Source organism: Limanda limanda, chromosome 5, assembly GCF_963576545.1.
Source record: "Limanda limanda chromosome 5, fLimLim1.1, whole genome shotgun sequence".
NCBI classification, from domain to species: domain Eukaryota; kingdom Metazoa; phylum Chordata; class Actinopteri; order Pleuronectiformes; family Pleuronectidae; genus Limanda; species Limanda limanda.
The window spans coordinates 26,070,757-26,090,312 of record NC_083640.1 but is presented as its reverse complement, the minus strand read 5'-3'; the positions used below and the strand labels follow the sequence as shown (position 1 = coordinate 26,090,312).

Below are 19,556 nucleotides of genomic sequence, written 5' to 3'. Positions count from 1 at the left end.
TTGTCTAAAATGTAATATCAAATAACATTGAAACAAGAAATAAGTAATCAAAATGTAAGATCCAGAAGAGGGTGATGTTGAAGTGTATTACAACATGTACTGAGTGTAAGCATTCTATGAATGGATGTATCATACCTGAATCAGCATTAGTTTAGCATTCAACGTGAGCAGAGTACAATTTGGGGGGGAGTTTATTTTTACTGTAGATGGTAGGCTACATCTTAAACAGGTCATAATAAAGTTGCAGGTTATAATATCACAACTTCTGATTGATTTTTTGTTGAAATTATTATAACAATATCATACATATTTTAATGCAAGAGTCAGTGGGATGATAACATCATTTGTGTTACAATTTTAGTTCAGCTTTAATCACTTTTATTTTATGCTTTGGTTATCATTCTTGTTCGTCTGCTTTTTGTAAAAAGCTATTACCCTTATTTACAGTAACATTTTTATTCATTGTGTTCAAGACAATGTTATATTTCATTCCAAAACAAATGTTAAACTAACTGTGGCCTCCCTGTGAATCAGTATATTTTTAGTTTGGCTTTCTTGGCCTTTACACCTCCTGTTTTTGATCATAAACACAGAAGATGATACAAAAACAGGTTTAGTACTTAATATATACAAACTTAACACACTTATAAACACACAGAAAACACTGTCAATAGTTCCTCAGTATGCACGGCCAACGCATGATGGAAACACCTTGGTGTGACGCCATCCCCATTATAAAAGGTAGACTCACATCAAGATGTTGTATTTTACAACCATAACAGAAGTTGAGAAGATGCCTTCAGAATAAAAGCATTCAATTTTACACCGTGAATACGTATGGAATACAGATAATACACTTACACATCGCCACAAAAATCACACAACATAGTATTATCTTTCTTTGTTGAATGTAAATGTTTCATAACTCCCACTCTATGAGCAAAACTTCAGGTCAGATGTTTGAAAGGATTGGTGTCACTGTAGCCTTCAATGTATTGGCATTGCGTCTTAAATATGGCTGAAATACAATTAAGACTTGGTACATAAAAGCTCTCAAATTTCCACCATGGGGCTTTTGAATAATTGTTCTAATCTGCAAACACTGATGAGTTCTTTAAAAAGGCACAGAAAAATGTTTTATTATGAAAGGGTACTCAGGAAGCTGAGGCTGTGTTACAATTGATGAGACACTTGAGGCGACAGGATTCAGTCTGAAGGAAAGGAAACAACCAGGAAGTGAAACACAGTAGGAAACAAATTTACTCGGAGGACATTCAAACTTCCACGTTTACAAAAGGCTCATAAGCGTCAACTTTTAAGTGAGTGGCTCCACCGGTCAGAGGACTTCTTCTCCAACAACATGGACAAAGATGCGGTAGGTGCTAATGGCTGAAGCTTGTTTGTGTTGTTCAGTAAGACGCCGCCATGTTCAACGAGCAGCAACAGGTGGATATCCGGAGAAAATAAGTTTTACTTCACTTAAAGTTGTCCGATAACCCGTGAAGTCCCTGAATTCACTTTTCATGGTGAGGTCCCGGTGGCGCTGAACAAAATGGCCTGAATACCTCACACCGCTGAAAGCTCCAGTCTGTGACTACACAAGTGGGTTTCGTCTCTGGAAACTTATCCTGACACTTCCGAGTCAAGTGCTTGACTCATGTTGTAGCTCCACCGATGTTTGTAATGTTGTTCAAGTGATAAAATATCGGGTTTCCCCACATTGTCCTGCGCCTGTTAACTGTCGGCCGATCCCTCCGCTGACAGATGTAGCGAGGTGAAGCTTACCGACAGAGACATTCTCCGGAGTTATCACCAGGGGGCTGTCGGGGGAAAGTCCGGAGCTTGTCACTCTGACGTTTGCGTTCTCACGTACAACTCCTTTGAAAAGCATCAGGAGATTATCCGGAGTTCAGTGCACCCTGGTGTACTTTAACTAATGGCATATCCTATACTGTAACATTTCTCTCTAATAAGCACTTTATATATGATCTAATATCTTATATCCACCATAATAACTCTATTTAAAGGGATAGTTAACCCAAAAAGGAGCATTTAATCATTATTTACTCCCCACTATGCAGATGGAGGGTTGGGTGAAGTGTCCCTTTAAATAGACTTTTGGGACTTTCAGGGGTAAACAGTGTTGCAGCCAAATCCAATACAATTGAATTAACTGATGGCCACTTCTTTAAATGTAAACGAACAGACAACGCCTCCATGCTGCTCCTGTGATGTCATCGAAAGTGTCTTGCGAGAACTCATGAGCTGCAGCAGCAACTAGCAGGAGGATAACAGGCTATAAACATGTAAATGACACTGTTGAGTCAAATTTGAATATCAGGACTGCACCGCTATTCAACCCTGTAACTCTAAAAGTGATTTGTGGACTTGAACACTTCAACCATCCGTCCACCAGCATAGTGGTGAGTGGATAATGAGTGAATTTAAATTTTTGGGTGAACTATCCCATCCCAGTCTATATATTGTTAGCTCAACATAGTCACACTCCTGTATTAGCATTAATGCTTTAGATCAGTGGTCACCAACCTTTTTCGAGCCCAAGATCACTTTTTAATTCCAAACGTAATCCTAGATCGGCCACCCTGATATCTTCCCAAAAAAAAACATATGAGGGTCATATTTATTATTTTTTGCGATTTCTTTTAAAGGCTGAATGTACAAGAAATGAATATACACAAAGAGAGGCTGTTGTGCAGCTTTTTATATTCATGCACAGTATTGGAATTAATATCAATTCATATTTACAATGCATAATATGTAGCTTCTCAGTTCCACATCATGTTCTGCAGAGGAGCACAATGATTTTAAATATAGGCTTTTGATTTTAATATGGCCACAAATATGATTATTTCCTTGTATGAAAACAGTCCCTTGTACTCCATAAGAAACAAGTACTACACAGTATGAAGGCTGGCATCTTCCGCTCCTGCAAATATTTCACAATAAAAACTTTTTAAACTAGGGAATGGACTCCATCAACAGAAAAGCTGGGGTGCTTTTATTTTGAAAGGGCATAGGGAAGGTGTTTCAACCATTTGTTTGTGGCATACTAACTAAACAAACACAACTCTTCAGGATTGAAGTCTATAATATTATCATTTAATTGTGACCTATAAATGTAATCCATTTATTCCATTATTTCAGATATTCAGTTCTTGATTTGTGATTCCATAGGTGATTCTTTCCTTTTCTAGAATATTTCTTATAGTTCACCGTACCTAATATTTTACTGAAAACTGTCAAGTTTGAATTTAGAAATCTATATGACTACACTCCGCCAAGCAGGGTCATTAAAACCATAACAGGACGTCCCAGGACTTTGATGAGTGAAGTAAAGAACTGTTATTATTATTATTATTCAGGAGAGCTACAGACACTGCAAACCTCTATTTACTTTCTGTCCTTCCGTGTTCTCAGCACTGTTACTTGGTTTTCAACTTCCACCTACCACAGATCTTCTCAGCCAGTTATCAGTAACAAAGGTGGTCCTCTGAGGGTGCATGGGGGTCTAATGAGAATCTGTCAGAGGCTATTGACGTGAAACTGTGCATATACAGATTGAGGCAAATTGCCATATGACTAGATTAGGATGTGAGTAGCGAGGATTTCACATGGCCTACCAATTAAAATCTAATCCATCCTTTACATTTACATCCCCACTCAAACACTTCCACAGAAATGATTTGTCACACTCACATTTTACAGAGCACCTCCTTACGATCATATGTAAACCCCTTATATCAGCTAAATATTTCATTTTTTCTTTAATTTCATTGTTTGACCAAGGCCTGGTGGGGGCATGTTTGGGTGAACTCCTCTTTGAGTCTTATAATAGTTTAAAGTATTTGCAAAGGATACTGTATGTAGTCATCGATGCATGAACATCTTGTGCTTGGCATGTTTCTGTCTCCCTCTCTTTGTGAATATGCATACTTTATGGCTGTCAGCCATTCAACAGGCCTCAGTTACAGGAGGAGAACAAAGAGAATACACCTGCTTTATACGTCATTATGTACAGCAAAGTATCTGTAAAGAATGCAGAAATGTTTGTAGCATTATGATGCAGAGATTAAGAACAGGAACAGTTTTAAATTAAATGCAAAAGTAGCAAAATACAAAGTGTACATGATCAAAAGCAGCTATTTCCATCATGTCCCTCTCTAGACAGCTCCAAAGGAAAATGAAAAAAGTGAGCTTCTGAAAAATGAAGAGTGAACAAGAGCTCAGTTAAAGGGAGGAGTTAATTTACAAAAAAGGGGGCAGAGCTAAAAGAATGAACTAAGGAACATTAGAAAGAAGGAAGGAATGAGGATAAAGGCGAGGGAGACACAAGAGAGAGAATGCAGCAGATGACATTGCAACCTGCTCTGTTTCCTAGAGACAGTTGTTTACAGTCAGCTGCCTTTCTATGGAGCTTTGAGGTGACTATATGTATGTTGACACACACACACACACACACACACACACACACAAACACAACACAACATTTCTGCTTTGTTTGAACACTTGGCTTTATAAGATCACGGCTTATCTTCCTGCTGAATGCAGACATGCTATAGGAGGTGCTCCCACAGATATAAAAACAATAGTGTGACAGCCTGTAGGCGGTGCTGTCATGTGCAGCTGCCCGAGGGACTGGAATCTCAAAGCCACCACCTGCTGCTGAAAATACTTCAGTGAGAGATTTCATCTCTAGATTTCTGTGAAACGAATGAATTCAGCCAATGGGATAAAAAGTAGGAGGCCTAATGGTAAAACTGTCGCAGAAGAAGAGATTTAGAAGATGATGCTACTTTGGCCATTGGTCATTTTCATGAATGTTCTCTCCATGGTGCAGGCACGTGCACAGATGCACTTTCTTTTTCTAAATTTAAATCAAATAATAAAAGTTGTTTTTGACACCTTTTTCTGCAAGACCACAAACACTCCTGCCCCTTCCTCTTCAACATCACTTGTCACAGTTACCACAGTTTACACATGTGAATCGAGCACAATGAGCAGGAGCCAGGTTGGTAAAGCAAGGACTACATGACCCTGACTCTTGGTTCAGGTGAAAAACACTCGATACTATATTCTGACAACTAGAATGTAATCGATGGTCAAAATAATTGTCCAGCAACAAGACTGTTGATTCAACTGAATGATCATTTTGGAGGCTGACATTTCTTGTGCTGACAAATGCAGGTATGTTAATGACAGGTGTTTCTATTGTTCTGTCCAACCCTTCACTATATGTCAATAAGGGCTAAATACCAGACCAGTTTCAGTGCTGACAGAAACTAAAATAAATGTTCCAACGTGTTGTAATAATCCAAAACCTCCAATAGTTCCACTGAGAGACGACAAGGTTTATTTTGTGGTGTTGTCTAAACTCAACAATATCGTTTTGTTTTTCCATTTATTCAGAAACACTTGATACAAACACAATTAAGAGTTTTGTCAGCTGAATTCCACAGTGGCCTTTTTCACATTGACTAAAACAACTAAAACACACATTTCGGACATGTTCTCTACTTTGTTCCTCAATTAATTTTCTGAAATTCCTTTTCTGTCCAATGCAAGGAGCGGGGAGGAGTGGGGGAGGAATCCGAGCCTCAGGACAAGGTGCAGACCTTGAAGGATCAGGTCGATGGGGTGAAAAACATCATGACGGAGAATGTGGACCGGATCCTGGCCCGAGGAGAGAGACTGGACGACCTCATGGGAAAGTCCGAGGACCTGCAGTTAGGGGTCAGTGTCACAGCAGGAGTTTATTCCTTCAATTTGTCTGTTGCATGTAGCTGTCTCAGTAAAAGCCAGTGAGCCCATGATTCACTCATCTTACATTGCCCTTTTCTGCTTTATCATTATGAAGTGAATCTTGATTTCACAATGCAATGGCTGCATAACAACGACACCATCTGCATTGAGATCGGTTCCTCATAAGCCTTGTTTTCACTATGAAATTCTATCTGCCACTGGGCATGAAATGGCTCATTTTATGGCACGAAGGAAGTACTTCTGCCACAGCTCAACCAAAACAGGAGGAGGAAAACAAATCTTTGTTTTTTTCCAAGTAGCTGCTGGAAGCTTTCTCCAGGTAGCAGAAATAACTGTGATACTGTACTGGCAAAAAAGCCAAGGACAGGAAGTGATAGAATATACAGTATCTCACTTGGTGGAGAGGCATTTTTTTACTAAATCAGTGAGAAAGAAAAAACTGCCCACTATTTATACAACAGGATGTTTTACGCTGTCTTAATATTAGTCATCCCGTCAGTTTGCCACTGGAAACACTGATGATATATTTGATGTCCCTTCATTTCTATTAATAAAGCGTTTTAAGGAATGAACTCCAGAGAAACAATTGGGTCCAGACTTTATCCAGAGTTTGTCTTTCATGCAGAAGGAGATTCTCCCGTCAGACATGTTCTCAACAACATAGAAATCTCTGCAGCGATCAGTTGAGTGGTAGCACCGCATGCAGGAGGCCGAACGTGACACATGTTGTTTACAGCACATCGACAGAGGTGTCTACCCTTATCTTTTCTACCTTTATGGCACGGCCTTTTCATCCTGAGATATTTGCATTCTTCTTGTTTTTCATTTTTGTGTCTGTTGCATGTAAAATACGTCATTAGCACATTCACTCGCTCGCGCTGAATCCTGATGAGGGTCTCCTGCTGTGTTCTCACATCAGCTCATTCGGTCATTATCATTATGAGTTTATACTAGGGCTTGGCAGGAGACACTATGGAGAAGGTCCAGAGCCTCTCGCTCGGCCATTTGCCTTCTCACAAACATCTCTCTCTATCTCAGGCTCAGCACTTCAAACAGACTTCTGTGAAAGTGGCTCGCTCCTACTGGTGGAAGAACGTCAAGATGGTCGTGGTCATCGTGGTGATCGTCCTCATCATCATCCTGATCATCATCCTGCTGGCCACTGGAGTCATCCCCATCGGTTCTCCAGTGCCTCCTATAGTGCCTCTTCCAGACATTACCACCCCAAAGCCTTAAACATCCCTACTGTACAGTATACAAACTGATGTATAGATATCACTGCTGTCTGGTGAAACCTTTCCTTCTTCTTAGTTCGTTTCTACTGGTAACTTTCATGATAATATTGGATTTCAAGGACTTCATTGGTTTAAGGCACTTTATTGACACACAATTTTCCCAACCCAATACCGACCATTGAACTTGTGTGAAATTAAACAGAAATCTCTCTAAGGTCTAAGGCGTTCACCTGACACCAGGAAAAAAACACTTGTCACTGTTCTTAAAGGACATTTCATAGTGTTACCATCCCTGTTTCACCACCAGCAGTTATTTCCACCTGGCAAAGAAGAGATCACTTTATTATGTGTGGATGGAAATAATTCATCTTTCTAGTTATTCTGTTTGTCACCTAAATGCACTACAAAGGACAGTTTGTATAGTTTAAAGAGGAAAGATGCATTGTACAAAAACATTGGGGAAATCTGTTAACAATTTAGGTCATTACATATTTAATGAAAGGCTTAATTGTGTACTGGATATTTATGCGATTACGTCCTTTAAAATGCTTCCAGCTTTGTATTCAGGCAGATAGAGAAATAATTATTGAATGTAAAGCCTGCTTTGGTTCTTGAGCTACTTAACTGGTGTTTGAGGTGTTTCTGCTCTGTTGCTAGTTTTGGGTCAAAGTACAAAACTGTTTTTATGCACAAAAACAACAGCTGTAGTAGGTTAAACGTCACATAACAGCGTGCATTAAGGTTAAAAAAAACAGCAGTGATTAAGATACATAATCCTGTTAATCTCTCAAAATACGGACATCTGAGTTTAATTTTGACCCTGAAAGTGAAGAGAAGACCTGCGGGTGAAAAGCAGCACTGCGTTTTGAGTGGTCCTTTAGAAGGGATTTATACAATTAGCTTTGCAGAATCCTCAGTCTTATAAAATTGATCATTCTTTCCTTTGCTGTGTCTTAACTCTAGAAATATAGCAAGAACAAAAACTAAAACCATCTGTTGTGGTGTCTGAGGATGAGGCTCCTCGAGCCAGCCAGCTGATGGAGACAATTTGCAGCACTTCCATAGCGCCCCCTGTTGGGTCCAAACAGGGCCCTTAAAATTAGAAAACTATATCCCAACACATTTTGTATTTTTTCAGGAAACAAGTCAGGCACATCTGTGTCTCACCTCCCATCCTGCTCTGCTGTTACAGAACCAGTTTAGTTTCAAAGAACTCCAAGCTATGCCCATTATAAACTGTACATAGTCATAAATACTCTCTCCTGTTTGTATATGAAAGTATCTGTTCCTTAGAGGCTATTTATTGAAAGCATGTTACTCCTGTTCAATTTTTCTTAAATCAAAATGGAAGCTGTATGTGATTCTTGGATTAACAATTAGTCCAGATTGATTAATTGTAATAGTAGCACAGTTCAGTTTCTCTGCTGTTCAATCATTTTCTAGATGTAGTTATGAGAAGGAGGCTCTCTTCGAACAGATTTCTCAATGTGTGCCTTTTCTTTCTTTTTTAACAGTGCCTCCAAGGTGCAATAATCTACATCTCTTTACCTTTTTAATACGCTCATACTGCTCCGATCAATGCTGGTTGTTCATGTTTCTGTTCATACAGGCTCCAGCTGCAGTAGGTCTTTAACTGCCGAAATTTTTTTTTTTAGAATGTCATTTACTGAGGGTCTTTAACTGGGGGCCCATGGCATTAAATGGTTTTTATGGTCTGAAATAAAAGAAAATTGTACTTTCTCTGGCTCTCCTGTGATGCTTCCCCCCTCAATTGCTGTTTTTTTAAATTGCCACAAGATGGAGACAGATGGCCTGACTGACCTGAGACATGAGGCTTTAGTACCACGTACCCAACCAAGCAATAGCAAAAATTAAAAATAAAATCTGACTATGTTTAACAAAAGAACAATTTGAGGTCACCCATTGACCTGAGCCTGTTGAGGTGCATGGTGAAGGAGACAACTGTAGTTAAAGATTTGCTTGATTTTCAACATTGCTGAAGCGGATACAAATATTGAAAAATATTTATGGACATTATAAATATAAGACCAGCCATCACCTTCAAAGTAATAAAAAACAATGATACAAATCAAACGAGCAGGGTGTAAACCAAGATATTCCAAAATTCTGGCTCTAATTTTGGGTCGATATTAACAATGAAGCATCCAATACTTCCCAGAATGCAACCTAACACAGCTTCCATTAGAGCACACTTTCCAGACATAAGTCTGCTTCTCACAGGCTAACACCCATGGATCAGCATTAGTTCACATGATGACATTTTATGAAGAAATATTTGATCAGAGATCTCAAAGACCAGCAACTTCACCCTAGGATTCCCTGTTTGATTTACCCAGAGTCACCAGGTTTATTCATTTAACATTAAGCTACTTTCCAGAGTCCTGCTGGCGTCACTGTCAGGCTGTAGAAAGAGCCACGTTCAAATTAATTAAACCCGGAGCAGCCAAGTAGGAAAAACATGTAAACATCAGCCTCCGTCTTATAATTCAGAGTCAGAGATGACAGGAATTTGATAGTGACACTTCCCACATGGTGAAACTACACACAGCATATTATTGTTGTATCGATTGTTAATATACAAACTGTTGCTCATCATTAATAACATCGTCACATCTGTAAATATCACGCCAACCATTTACATTCTAACAACCAGACAGAGCTGAAATATAAGAATTATTCCTGGATCAATATGTCTCCTCTGTCTTTTTGTGGTTAAATGTTTTCCTTTTTACAACATGTATGTTCTTAGCGTGTTTATATGCTGGAATTTCATTTATTTTTTCTGCTTCAGAACTGATTACTAACATGCGTACTCCAGCAGGGGTCGCTCTGAACTAGGAGTTTCTGTTTACCGGCCGATGGATCTGTTTGTTCGCTCAGAGACTCAAAGTGCGCAGATAGGAGGAACATTCAGCTGCTTTTCAGCTGCTGCGGGTGTCGGTACACGACACTTTCTTCTGCAGGTGGAGAAAGGAGAAGAAACGTCTCAGGTCTGCTTGAGAGAAACCATTAAGTTGCTCTCAGTATGGTAAACGATTTCACCATAAGTCAAATATAAAGACACACATGAGGAGTCATACAGGAGAGAAATAATTCGTTTGCAACAAAGGCCGTTCATATTATACATATTCATAGTTCACTGTATTAAATAAAGAATCAATAATCCCTCCTCCTGTGGTTTTTATCAGTTTAAAAATTGGTATGTCCCTGGAAAATAGAACTCATTGAATAACATGAGGAAATCTGGTTGTTTTAAATCAATTCTCTATGATCTATCTGATTTCTCTGTTTCTGACATAAAGTCGAAAAATGTAATCGCGTTTTTGGAGATTCTTCAAATCTCTTTTGAAAATACACCTTTACCCATGTGGATTAAATGTTCTGATACTTGAAACAGGTTTATCTTGAATGTGTTTTCAAGTATAAAAGTCTAATAAAAGGTATAATGGTGTCGTCTCCCTCCTCACACATGGACAGTGAAGCAGCTTGACTCATTAATGTGAATAAGTAGGTAAATGTCGATTGGGTGCAACACTAGTGTAAACACAGGGTTTCGGACTAATGACAAATTATCAGCGCATCTGTTTCAAAATCAGAATTTAAGCAGCGGTTGGTTGGTTTCGTATTAGAGTCTGAGTGTCGTCATCCGCACTCACTGGACTGAGCTCACTTTACACTTTCACTAACACCAACTCTCAACACAAGTTATTAGAACCTGAACAGAACTAAACTTTTCTTTCTGTTTGTTTGATTCACTCCAGAGTTTAAAAGACACACATACATACTAACCTAATACAATAGAAACCCACTAAAGCACTGTGCTCCCAGATTTCAGGCTTACCTGTCATCCCTAAAGTTAGGTTTGTATTTTTATAGCATTTTCTAGTCGTGATGACCACTGTGATGGAAATTCATCTTGAGATTTGAAATAATGAAATTCTCAGACTGGAGTAGCTTTTGAGTCTTTATAATAATAAGCTCTGCAGAGTTTATTCAACAAGCACGGGTGGATCCACTGTCATGGATCATGACAGTGGATCATGAATCAGAGATCCACCATAACCCTAACCCTGAATAGTGTTGCCAACCGATCGGGCAGCTGCTGATCATGGACTGTTATTTTCAACAAGCCTACTTGATATACAACATGTCTCCTTAGATACTCCACCATTATTGACAATTACTGCTCAATTAATTTACTTTCCTTTATTTTACAAACTGTTTATTCTAATCAATGCTATGAATACTCTTATGTTGCTGATGTTCTCAATTACACGTGGCATTTATTGCACTTCTGTCCTTCCTGGGAGAGGGATCCCTCACATCTGGCTTTCCCAGAGGTTTCTACGGTTTTTCGATAGTTTTACTCTAGTTGAGTATTAAGAACAGAGAATTTATCACCTTGTATAACCCTATACGACAAATTGGGATTTGTGAATATGGCATTTACTAATAAAATGTTATTGATTAATTGATTGATTGATTGATTGATATATCACAGAGCTCATAACACCATATTGACCCAATAGATCCCTTCACTCCCAAAACACAGGTTCTGTCTGTTTAATATTCTGCAGGTATTGAGCTGCAGGATCCAGACAACAACAACTGTTCTTATCAGTGATGAGCCAGTTCACATGTAAATAGAACCAGTTCAAAGTTCAATTCATACAGATGAAAAATAACTAGTTCACGCTCATTGGTTCTGTTTTTTATTGGGGTGTTGTAGACTGGGCCCAAAAACACTGCGGCTGATTGCGTAATGTGGGAGCTGGCAGGGGGATCCTGGATGAAAGGTTGTTTTCCTTTTGTGATGATGGTGGTACGACCAGAATATCAGAAATATCCCAAGGAGTGAACTCCTCTTGGTCAGACTTCTGCATCACATTGTGGTGTTGAGAACTCTGTCCCACGCAGCTAATTATATAGACTTTGATATATTCTGATAAGATTCTCGATTGTGTTCTTAGATATACTCTTTTGTTATTTTTTTTATATTCTCTGTTGTATTACCTGCTACAATAAATGTACAAAAGATAGTTCGATCTGAGAATCCTCATTAAATTTGTCTCACCAAGAATTTACAACACAAACCTGGCGACGATGATGGGATTGGACGGGTTCTGGATCACCGCCACTGGATCTGGACCAACGGATCTTGGTTCTAGACCAATTTGACTGAGGGGGCAGACCGGGGCCAGTTGTTTTGTCTGAGGGACTCATTCAACCCGGGACAAAAGAGACAAAGACAGTTTTCAAGCTTTCAATTTTTTTCATTCAGTACCCTATATAAAGTTATAGAACACAAAGAAAATTTCTAACGTATAATACTTTGATTGTTATTTGTTAGTGTAATCGAATTACAATATTAAAAACAAAATAAAACACATTCCTGTAAGCTTCAGTTGAATCCTGATGGTGAGTCATATACTGTTTACTATTAGGAGGGCTTAAATGTCTGCAGGCTTAACAATATGCAGAGTCCGATAGTTTAGAACACTCAAGCCAGGGATGGAGGTTATACCAGGCCGCCTTGGAGCTCCTTCTCCTGTCCCCCATCAAGGTTCTCGGAAACAAGTTCAAGTTAGGCTGCAAAAAACACCAATGGGATATTGATTGATAAATGTCATTTTATTAATCCAATCATAAATACAACTACACGAGTACTATATACTTCTACATGTACACACCATATGAGCTCTGAAACTGCTTTACAAGAAGGAAAATATTTTTTCAACATCACAAACCTGATTATCCGGTGCTTGTTTCCTCCTTCTTGATTGTCACCCTCAGCCTCACTATCAGGATCTTCATCTGTCTCTCCTTCCTGTTCTGTGCCCTCACTTTGAAAAATAGTCTCGCCAACTAAAAAGTCTTCTGGAATGCTCTCCACTTCCATAGTCAAGACATCATCCCCGGTTTCTTTATATTACTGTGAGATCTCCACCTCAATAAACGCCTTGGGATCATATATGTTGTGATTTGGAACTATACATAAAATGTATAATAACATTTTAAGGATTTTAGTTAAAGCGAGTGAAGAGAAATTTAAACGTTGGCCCATGGAAAGACATTGCCTCAAACTTGATATTAATGATAATTATATAAACTCCACTTCTTTTACTTACTGTAGTTTACGGGACTTCATATGTTACACTGTAATTCAGTTTGTCAATCCAACAACCTTTTGTTCGGTCTGACGTTTCACAGGCTGTAGTGCACAACCTGTTATTCTTGTCTTCTCATTCCTGGAAATGGGTGACTTTCAGTAAGGACTCTTATCCTTACAGTATGTCTGTAAGCTGTTGGGCACTACCAGCCACAGACATTTTAATTCAAATATCATAAAGCACAGCCATATATATTAATTATTATAATTAATCATTTAATTAATTATGGCTCCTTTACATTTAGCTTTGCAAGTGTGTCAGCCACTTTTTACAAGTTACATCTGTTTTGAACAAGCCAACTTGGTCTTTCGGCATAAACTGGTAGCTGAATTATTGTTGATTGTGTCATTGTTACCTTCCTCAGATGCAGAGGAGTTGAATGTGGCTTGATGCTCTCTGAACAACAGGGACAGAGGATGTGGCTGATCAACTCTCTGGGTCTTTTTCATGGTTTGTGTTCTCGGTGTCTGAAACAGTGTGACAGGAAGACACGCTGTGTTGTGTCAGTGGATCATCTCATATTTCTCTTCTCTCAGACACTTGTTGTTGTCGCTGAAAGTGGGTCACTCCAACTGGAGGAAGGACCTCCAGCTGATCATGGTCAACGTGGTGTTTGTCCTCCTCATACACCTGCTGGCCACTGGGGTCATAGTTCAATCGGACACTCGTTAGAGAGCAAACTTCATATATATCAGATTTTTTGATTTAAGATGGATCCTTAAGGTGAGATACATGTATAAGAGCATTCCCATTCCAATATCCACCTCCCTCTACTGACACTTTGTCCAAATGTGATGTGCACATATGACACCTCAATGTCCCCTCTCATAAAGCAGCACACAGATCATTGTGCTATTAATAGGTTCATTTGAGACCATCAGAACAGATCAAGTGCAAATGGTCCGAAAGGAATCAGGCCTTCTGCACATGCTGCCATCAATGCAATAATCCAAACAAAATCAGAACATTTAGAAAAAGGGAATCAGTAACATTCACTTGATTTGATATAGAAAGTAAACAGTTAATAAAAATGATGTTGTCATGAGCTACTTCATTTGTGTCTATTCATGCCTGATGGGAGGTTCATAATCAGTCAATAGCACAAAGCAAAGCAGTATTGAAATACTAAGCAGTAGAGCTCATAACTCAGCCAAGACCCAACAGTAAATTCAATCAAGCCCCACCAAAATGCAGTTTCCTGAAAATGACAGATTTTTTTCATTAAGATCCATAAAGAAACTGGCAAAAAACGCCCATTCTTGCAATGCTGATCCAAATCCAGATCCGCTCCTTTTACTTTATAGGCTCCTTCTTGGCCAATGTTGCATCCTTTGAAAACATGTCACACAAATCCCTTTTGTAGTTTTGCATAATGCAGCTGGCAATGAAACAATGGACAAACAGACAGGAGCAAAAACATAACATCGTTAGTGAAGGCAATGAGACGCAATCAGAACTGGAGTAACATTTTTCTGACCTGTTCAGACACATAAAGAAGTTAAAATGTGACCGCCTGTAAGGGACGCAAACACGCCTGCGATGAGGACATGACTGTTACTTTTGTCAGCAACCCTTTAGACTGGGTCATTTCACAAAAATCTGGGCAGAACGGAAATCTGAGAGCAGAAATTTGGCAAGCACAGAGACACAGCCTTAGCAGAAGAAGGAGAAAGACTTAAACTGAAGGTCAAGGCAGTTGTTCAGCAACAGTATATCTGAACATTTTTTCACTAGGGCAGGGACTATACTTTAGAGAGAGGGCTGAGTTCTGAGGGACATTATAAAAAATCTTGCCATGAAATGAAGAAACAAAGCTCTCAAAATGAGAGTCCACCCTTGTGAATACAGATGAGAAAGGGACTCCACAGAGGTCACTGAAGAGCGGATTGAGAAAACAAGCACGACTCTTGGAGGCACTGGAGGGCTTTGGTATTATAAACACACCACCAGGGATCAGCTGTGAAGCGGCTGTTCCCACACTTGCAGTGTTGGACGATCAGGCTCTTTCAGCCATCTGAGAAAGATCATTTACAGGCCCCATGATTCCCCCTGCTGGGACCATGACAACCAATAGGTTTATAAGTACGGGAAAAAAAAGTATAGTATAGTAAAAAATATATATCAAAACATTATTCCAAAACACATACTCATTTTCATCTTGCACAAGAGGTCGACGGTGGCCATATTTTCCCTTATTCTATGTGTGATCATGAAAATATCACGAAACACAAGCACTTCTTTTAGCTTTAAGTAATTATTGTGCCAGCGTGCTCCAAGATTACAGTGAGAGTATTATGTACAATAGTATTCAATAAATAATTATTTTCATGTTTGAGGCAAGAATATATATATATATATATATATAATATACAATAGAGTCAAATAGATTAGACAATATACAACTATACACAAATTGTAATATTACATATACATATTTATAATATTACACATTAATTCTAAAATTGTTCATGAAATAGTAATATTGAACATTCGTAGTAATATTGCACATGAACAGTGATATTGTTCATACAAATTAATATTGCACATGGATTGTAATATTGTACATGAAATAATAATATTGCACATACTTTAATAGTAATATCCCACATGAAGAACTATATAACACATACAATGTAGTAATATTTCACATGGTTTTGTTTTATTATCTCAGTGTCAATGTACACCATTTAGCGCATTATTGAAAGTACCTCTTATAAAGAACCTATTGCTTGAGCACTGTATAGCAATTATGTGCTTTCTTCTTTGGCTGGACCACAATAGGAGAGCCAGCACTAAACACAAATGTCAATATTTGACACCCCGTTTTTTCGGCGTGCCCAGTGATGCCATTTCCTTGTTGGCTGCTGCTTTCAAAAAATGATTTGTGACATCATCAGGGGATTTACTGAATGTTTACACCCTTTAGTAACGGTTGATGAATTAAGCACATTTATGAAAAACTTTAGCTACTTTCAATAGCGGAGAGTCACCAGTACTGCCCCACAAGTGTGAGCTTGGGCTAAATATTCCCCAAAACCCAAACGCACATCTATTATCTAGTAAGATGAGAAGAGATAAGATAAGATAAGGTAAGATACTCTCTGGAGCCACTGTAATAAGTAAATACTTTAAGCTGTTTCCCCAACAGCCACAGGGAGGAGCTGGAGAGAATGGGGGGGGATTCTTCTCCAGTTTCAGATCAGCTGGAGGTAAAGATGGTACATTTTTGTTCAGTTTATTTCCAGGCTTTAGTGATACTAACAATAATAGCAATAGCAGGCAGGTTCAACAAATATTTGAAATACTGCTATCAGCTCAAAAAACTGCTCATTTAATATTTGCCAACACGAAAACAAATGTGGGTCACGTTAGTCTGAGTGCTGTGAAGAATCTACTACAGGAAAAGGAATTCATTACAAATAAGACCCAGCTGCTGAATCGAGAGGCCAACATGCCTTCCCTGCACACAGGTTTTCAGATAAATCTAGACTGTTACAACTTTGATACAACCAATCATTCCTTTTTATTTTTAATGTCCAGACTTTAGCCGCCTTTAAGGATATATTTTTTGAACTTTATGTTTTGAGATTTTTAAAACAGCATTAACTCACATTCTAACTTACAAGATCACACCCACATAATGTACAAGAAGAAAACACAAAAGACACACAGAAACAAAAGGGGAAAACCATTACTAAATACACAGAAAACCAATCACCTCACAGTGTGTTTAAGGTTTGATAAGGCCGAAATGTGGAGTTTTGAGGTCATAGTTCCATGCCAGGTGGACTATTAACCCATTTGATCAGTGGGTCCCAGGTTTTGTGGAATTTCCAAATAGATCTATTGAGGGTGTATCTGATTCCCTCCAGCTTGATGTTCTGCATCACATCTCTGATCCATTGGCTGATATTTTGAGCACTCACATCTTTCCATTCCAAGAATGAGATCTAATAACGAGGAGAATGCAATGACCTTCTGTTTCCGAGTGGAGTATATGGAATCCCACTGAGCTCAAAACCTGAAATATGCCTGCTAAACATCTGAAACATATCAAACTGTATTCATACAAGACAACCTGTAGAAAAACTAAGCAAAACAAGAATTAAGGTAGACTGGTGGTAACAGGCTCACCTCCCTTGTTGACTCAACGTCGGTGAACCTCTGCATCTAATCAGTGTGAATGGGCTGTTTTGTCAACAAGTGTTGACTAAACGTTCAGGGGTTTATCCCCATGAGAAAAGGTCTGGTGAGTTTTTGGAACAGCAGCATCTTAGACAAACACAAACACAAAGACAATCCTCTGAAAGCCTATTTGCCATTGATGGGAAATCAGCCTGGACTCAGCCCGTTGTGGTCATGCGGATGTGAGTCCATGAACGAGTAGTAGACAATGATGCGAAGGGAGGGTGGTCAGCGAGCTGAATGTGGCCTTTGTATCAGCAAAGCTTTTCCCAGAAGGCAGCCATTGTTGACCAGGTCTTTGACCCCTGCAGCTTTGCACTCACAGAATCTCATGTGCTGCCTTCATTAGAATAGTATACAATGTTTTATCTTCACTGTGTTATGATGATATCACTCTGATCGTGTGATTTCATTTGTTTCAAAGACAGGAAAGACAGTTAATTCGTCACAAGAAACAAACACGTGACATCTTTGACCCTTTTGGATTAGAAAAATAAAAGACTATTAAATAACACCGATTCATCATTTGGGCGATTTTTTCCGAAGCGTGTACAGATGAGGAAGAAGAAAAGGAAGAAAGAGTGACTCAGCACAGGGGCAGATCCATGTGTAGTGCCAGGGGGACACTTGCCCCAGCTGAAACCTGATTGGTCCCTGAGGTGCCCCTGTCCTGTCAGTAGTTTTAATAAATTGAGTCACTTACTAACAGTACTAACACAAATTGATGACAATTTGTAAAGATTTTTAATTTGTATTATTTGTTATGTTTTTTGCATAACATAATGTGCTTTACGTAATTCAGTGATGTGTGGCTTTGCTCAAAGCTATAGAGTTAAACAAGTAATGACTTAAATGTCCAACTTACTTAATCAGGAAATGAGCATAGCTGTTGGATGCATTATTGGCCCTGGTGTGCAAAATGTGGTCCTTCATTGCCCCTGATTTGATAAAAAAAACTAGATCTGCATGTCAAGGGGTTAACAAGGTCAGTGCTGATAGATTTTGGACTAAAGTTGGTGATATTCCAATTTCCTCTTCTTTTACCTCTATATTGATATACTATTACAACACTACACTATGTTATATATTCTAATAAACCAGACTAACCTTGAATACATGCAATATCCTGCCAAACTACTCTGCAGTCTTACATAGTATCATTTTCGTTTTGTTAATTTGTTTTACTTTGTGGTTTTCCTGCTGTGAGTTTTTTGCAAGACTTTGCAGTAGAACAGGTTCAACCACCAAGACTGTGCAAGAGTGCTGTTCACCTTCGTCATGCAGATGCTTCCCAAGGGCCAACCTCTTGTCCTTTCGGTTTTAGAAAATCTTGTTAACCTGCTTGTCCAAATGGAACTAACTTCTGCTGACTTTTACCTGTGCTTGGGGTTAACTACCTGCCTTACAAATCCTAACAGTATTCAAAACATCTATCTATATATCTATCTATGTTATCACATATAATTCTATTGTATATTAAGATGTACTATGTGGTAAAATGTATTCTATCACAATAAAATCCCAAACTGGCACCACTTCAAAGTATTGATTTGAACATGACTTTCTTTGATCAACAGCATTATCTGGGGTTTGGGGGTAAATTGTGACAAGGTAAATAGAAGCTGTCACAGGACCAGGCTGATAACAGAAGATAAACAGAAGGGAATTCTTAGGATTAAATGTTTACTCATTTGTTAGTCTGTGTTGACACAACGTTTGACTCTCTGCTCGACCTCTTGACAGTATCTCTACCGGTTATTTAAGGGGAATTTCACCAGTACTTCCCCAACGATGCTAACAATGTCATGAAGTACACACCTTTAAAGAGCAGCTCCATGCCCCACAACAAAGAATCACATAATTATCTTATTTTTCTTTTAGTGTGATATTTACAGGGTTTTGTAATAAAACAAACAATTCCACCTGATTATCTGAAGGCCATGGGAGAAATTCACTTTACATTTTAAACACCTTTTCCCTATCAAAGCACTAATTATGTAGTTTCAAATCCCTGATGGGCTCTACTCTCATTCTACCTGCTACTCAGAATCACATTGCCTCATAAGGGATGACATTTAACCTTGAAAAAACACACAAAAACTTAAAAAAATGTTTTTTATATGGTTTGGCCTTTATTGCACTCAGTGGATAGGATGGAGAGTAG

General features: G+C 38.7%; 1 protein-coding gene across 1 annotated transcript; it reads left to right on the top strand.

Moving 5' to 3' along the window:
- The first annotated feature begins 1,184 nt into the window (after positions 1 to 1,184).
- Positions 1,185 to 8,756, top strand: vamp8 (vesicle-associated membrane protein 8 (endobrevin)). The gene is made up of 3 exons (XM_061070888.1): positions 1,185 to 1,375; positions 5,584 to 5,751; positions 6,820 to 8,756. The coding sequence occupies exons 1-3, from the start codon at positions 1,361 to 1,363 to the stop codon at positions 7,015 to 7,017; spliced, it is 381 nt and encodes a 126-aa protein (XP_060926871.1). The 5' UTR covers positions 1,185 to 1,360; the 3' UTR covers positions 7,018 to 8,756.
- Positions 8,757 to 19,556: the final 10,800 nt, after the last annotated feature.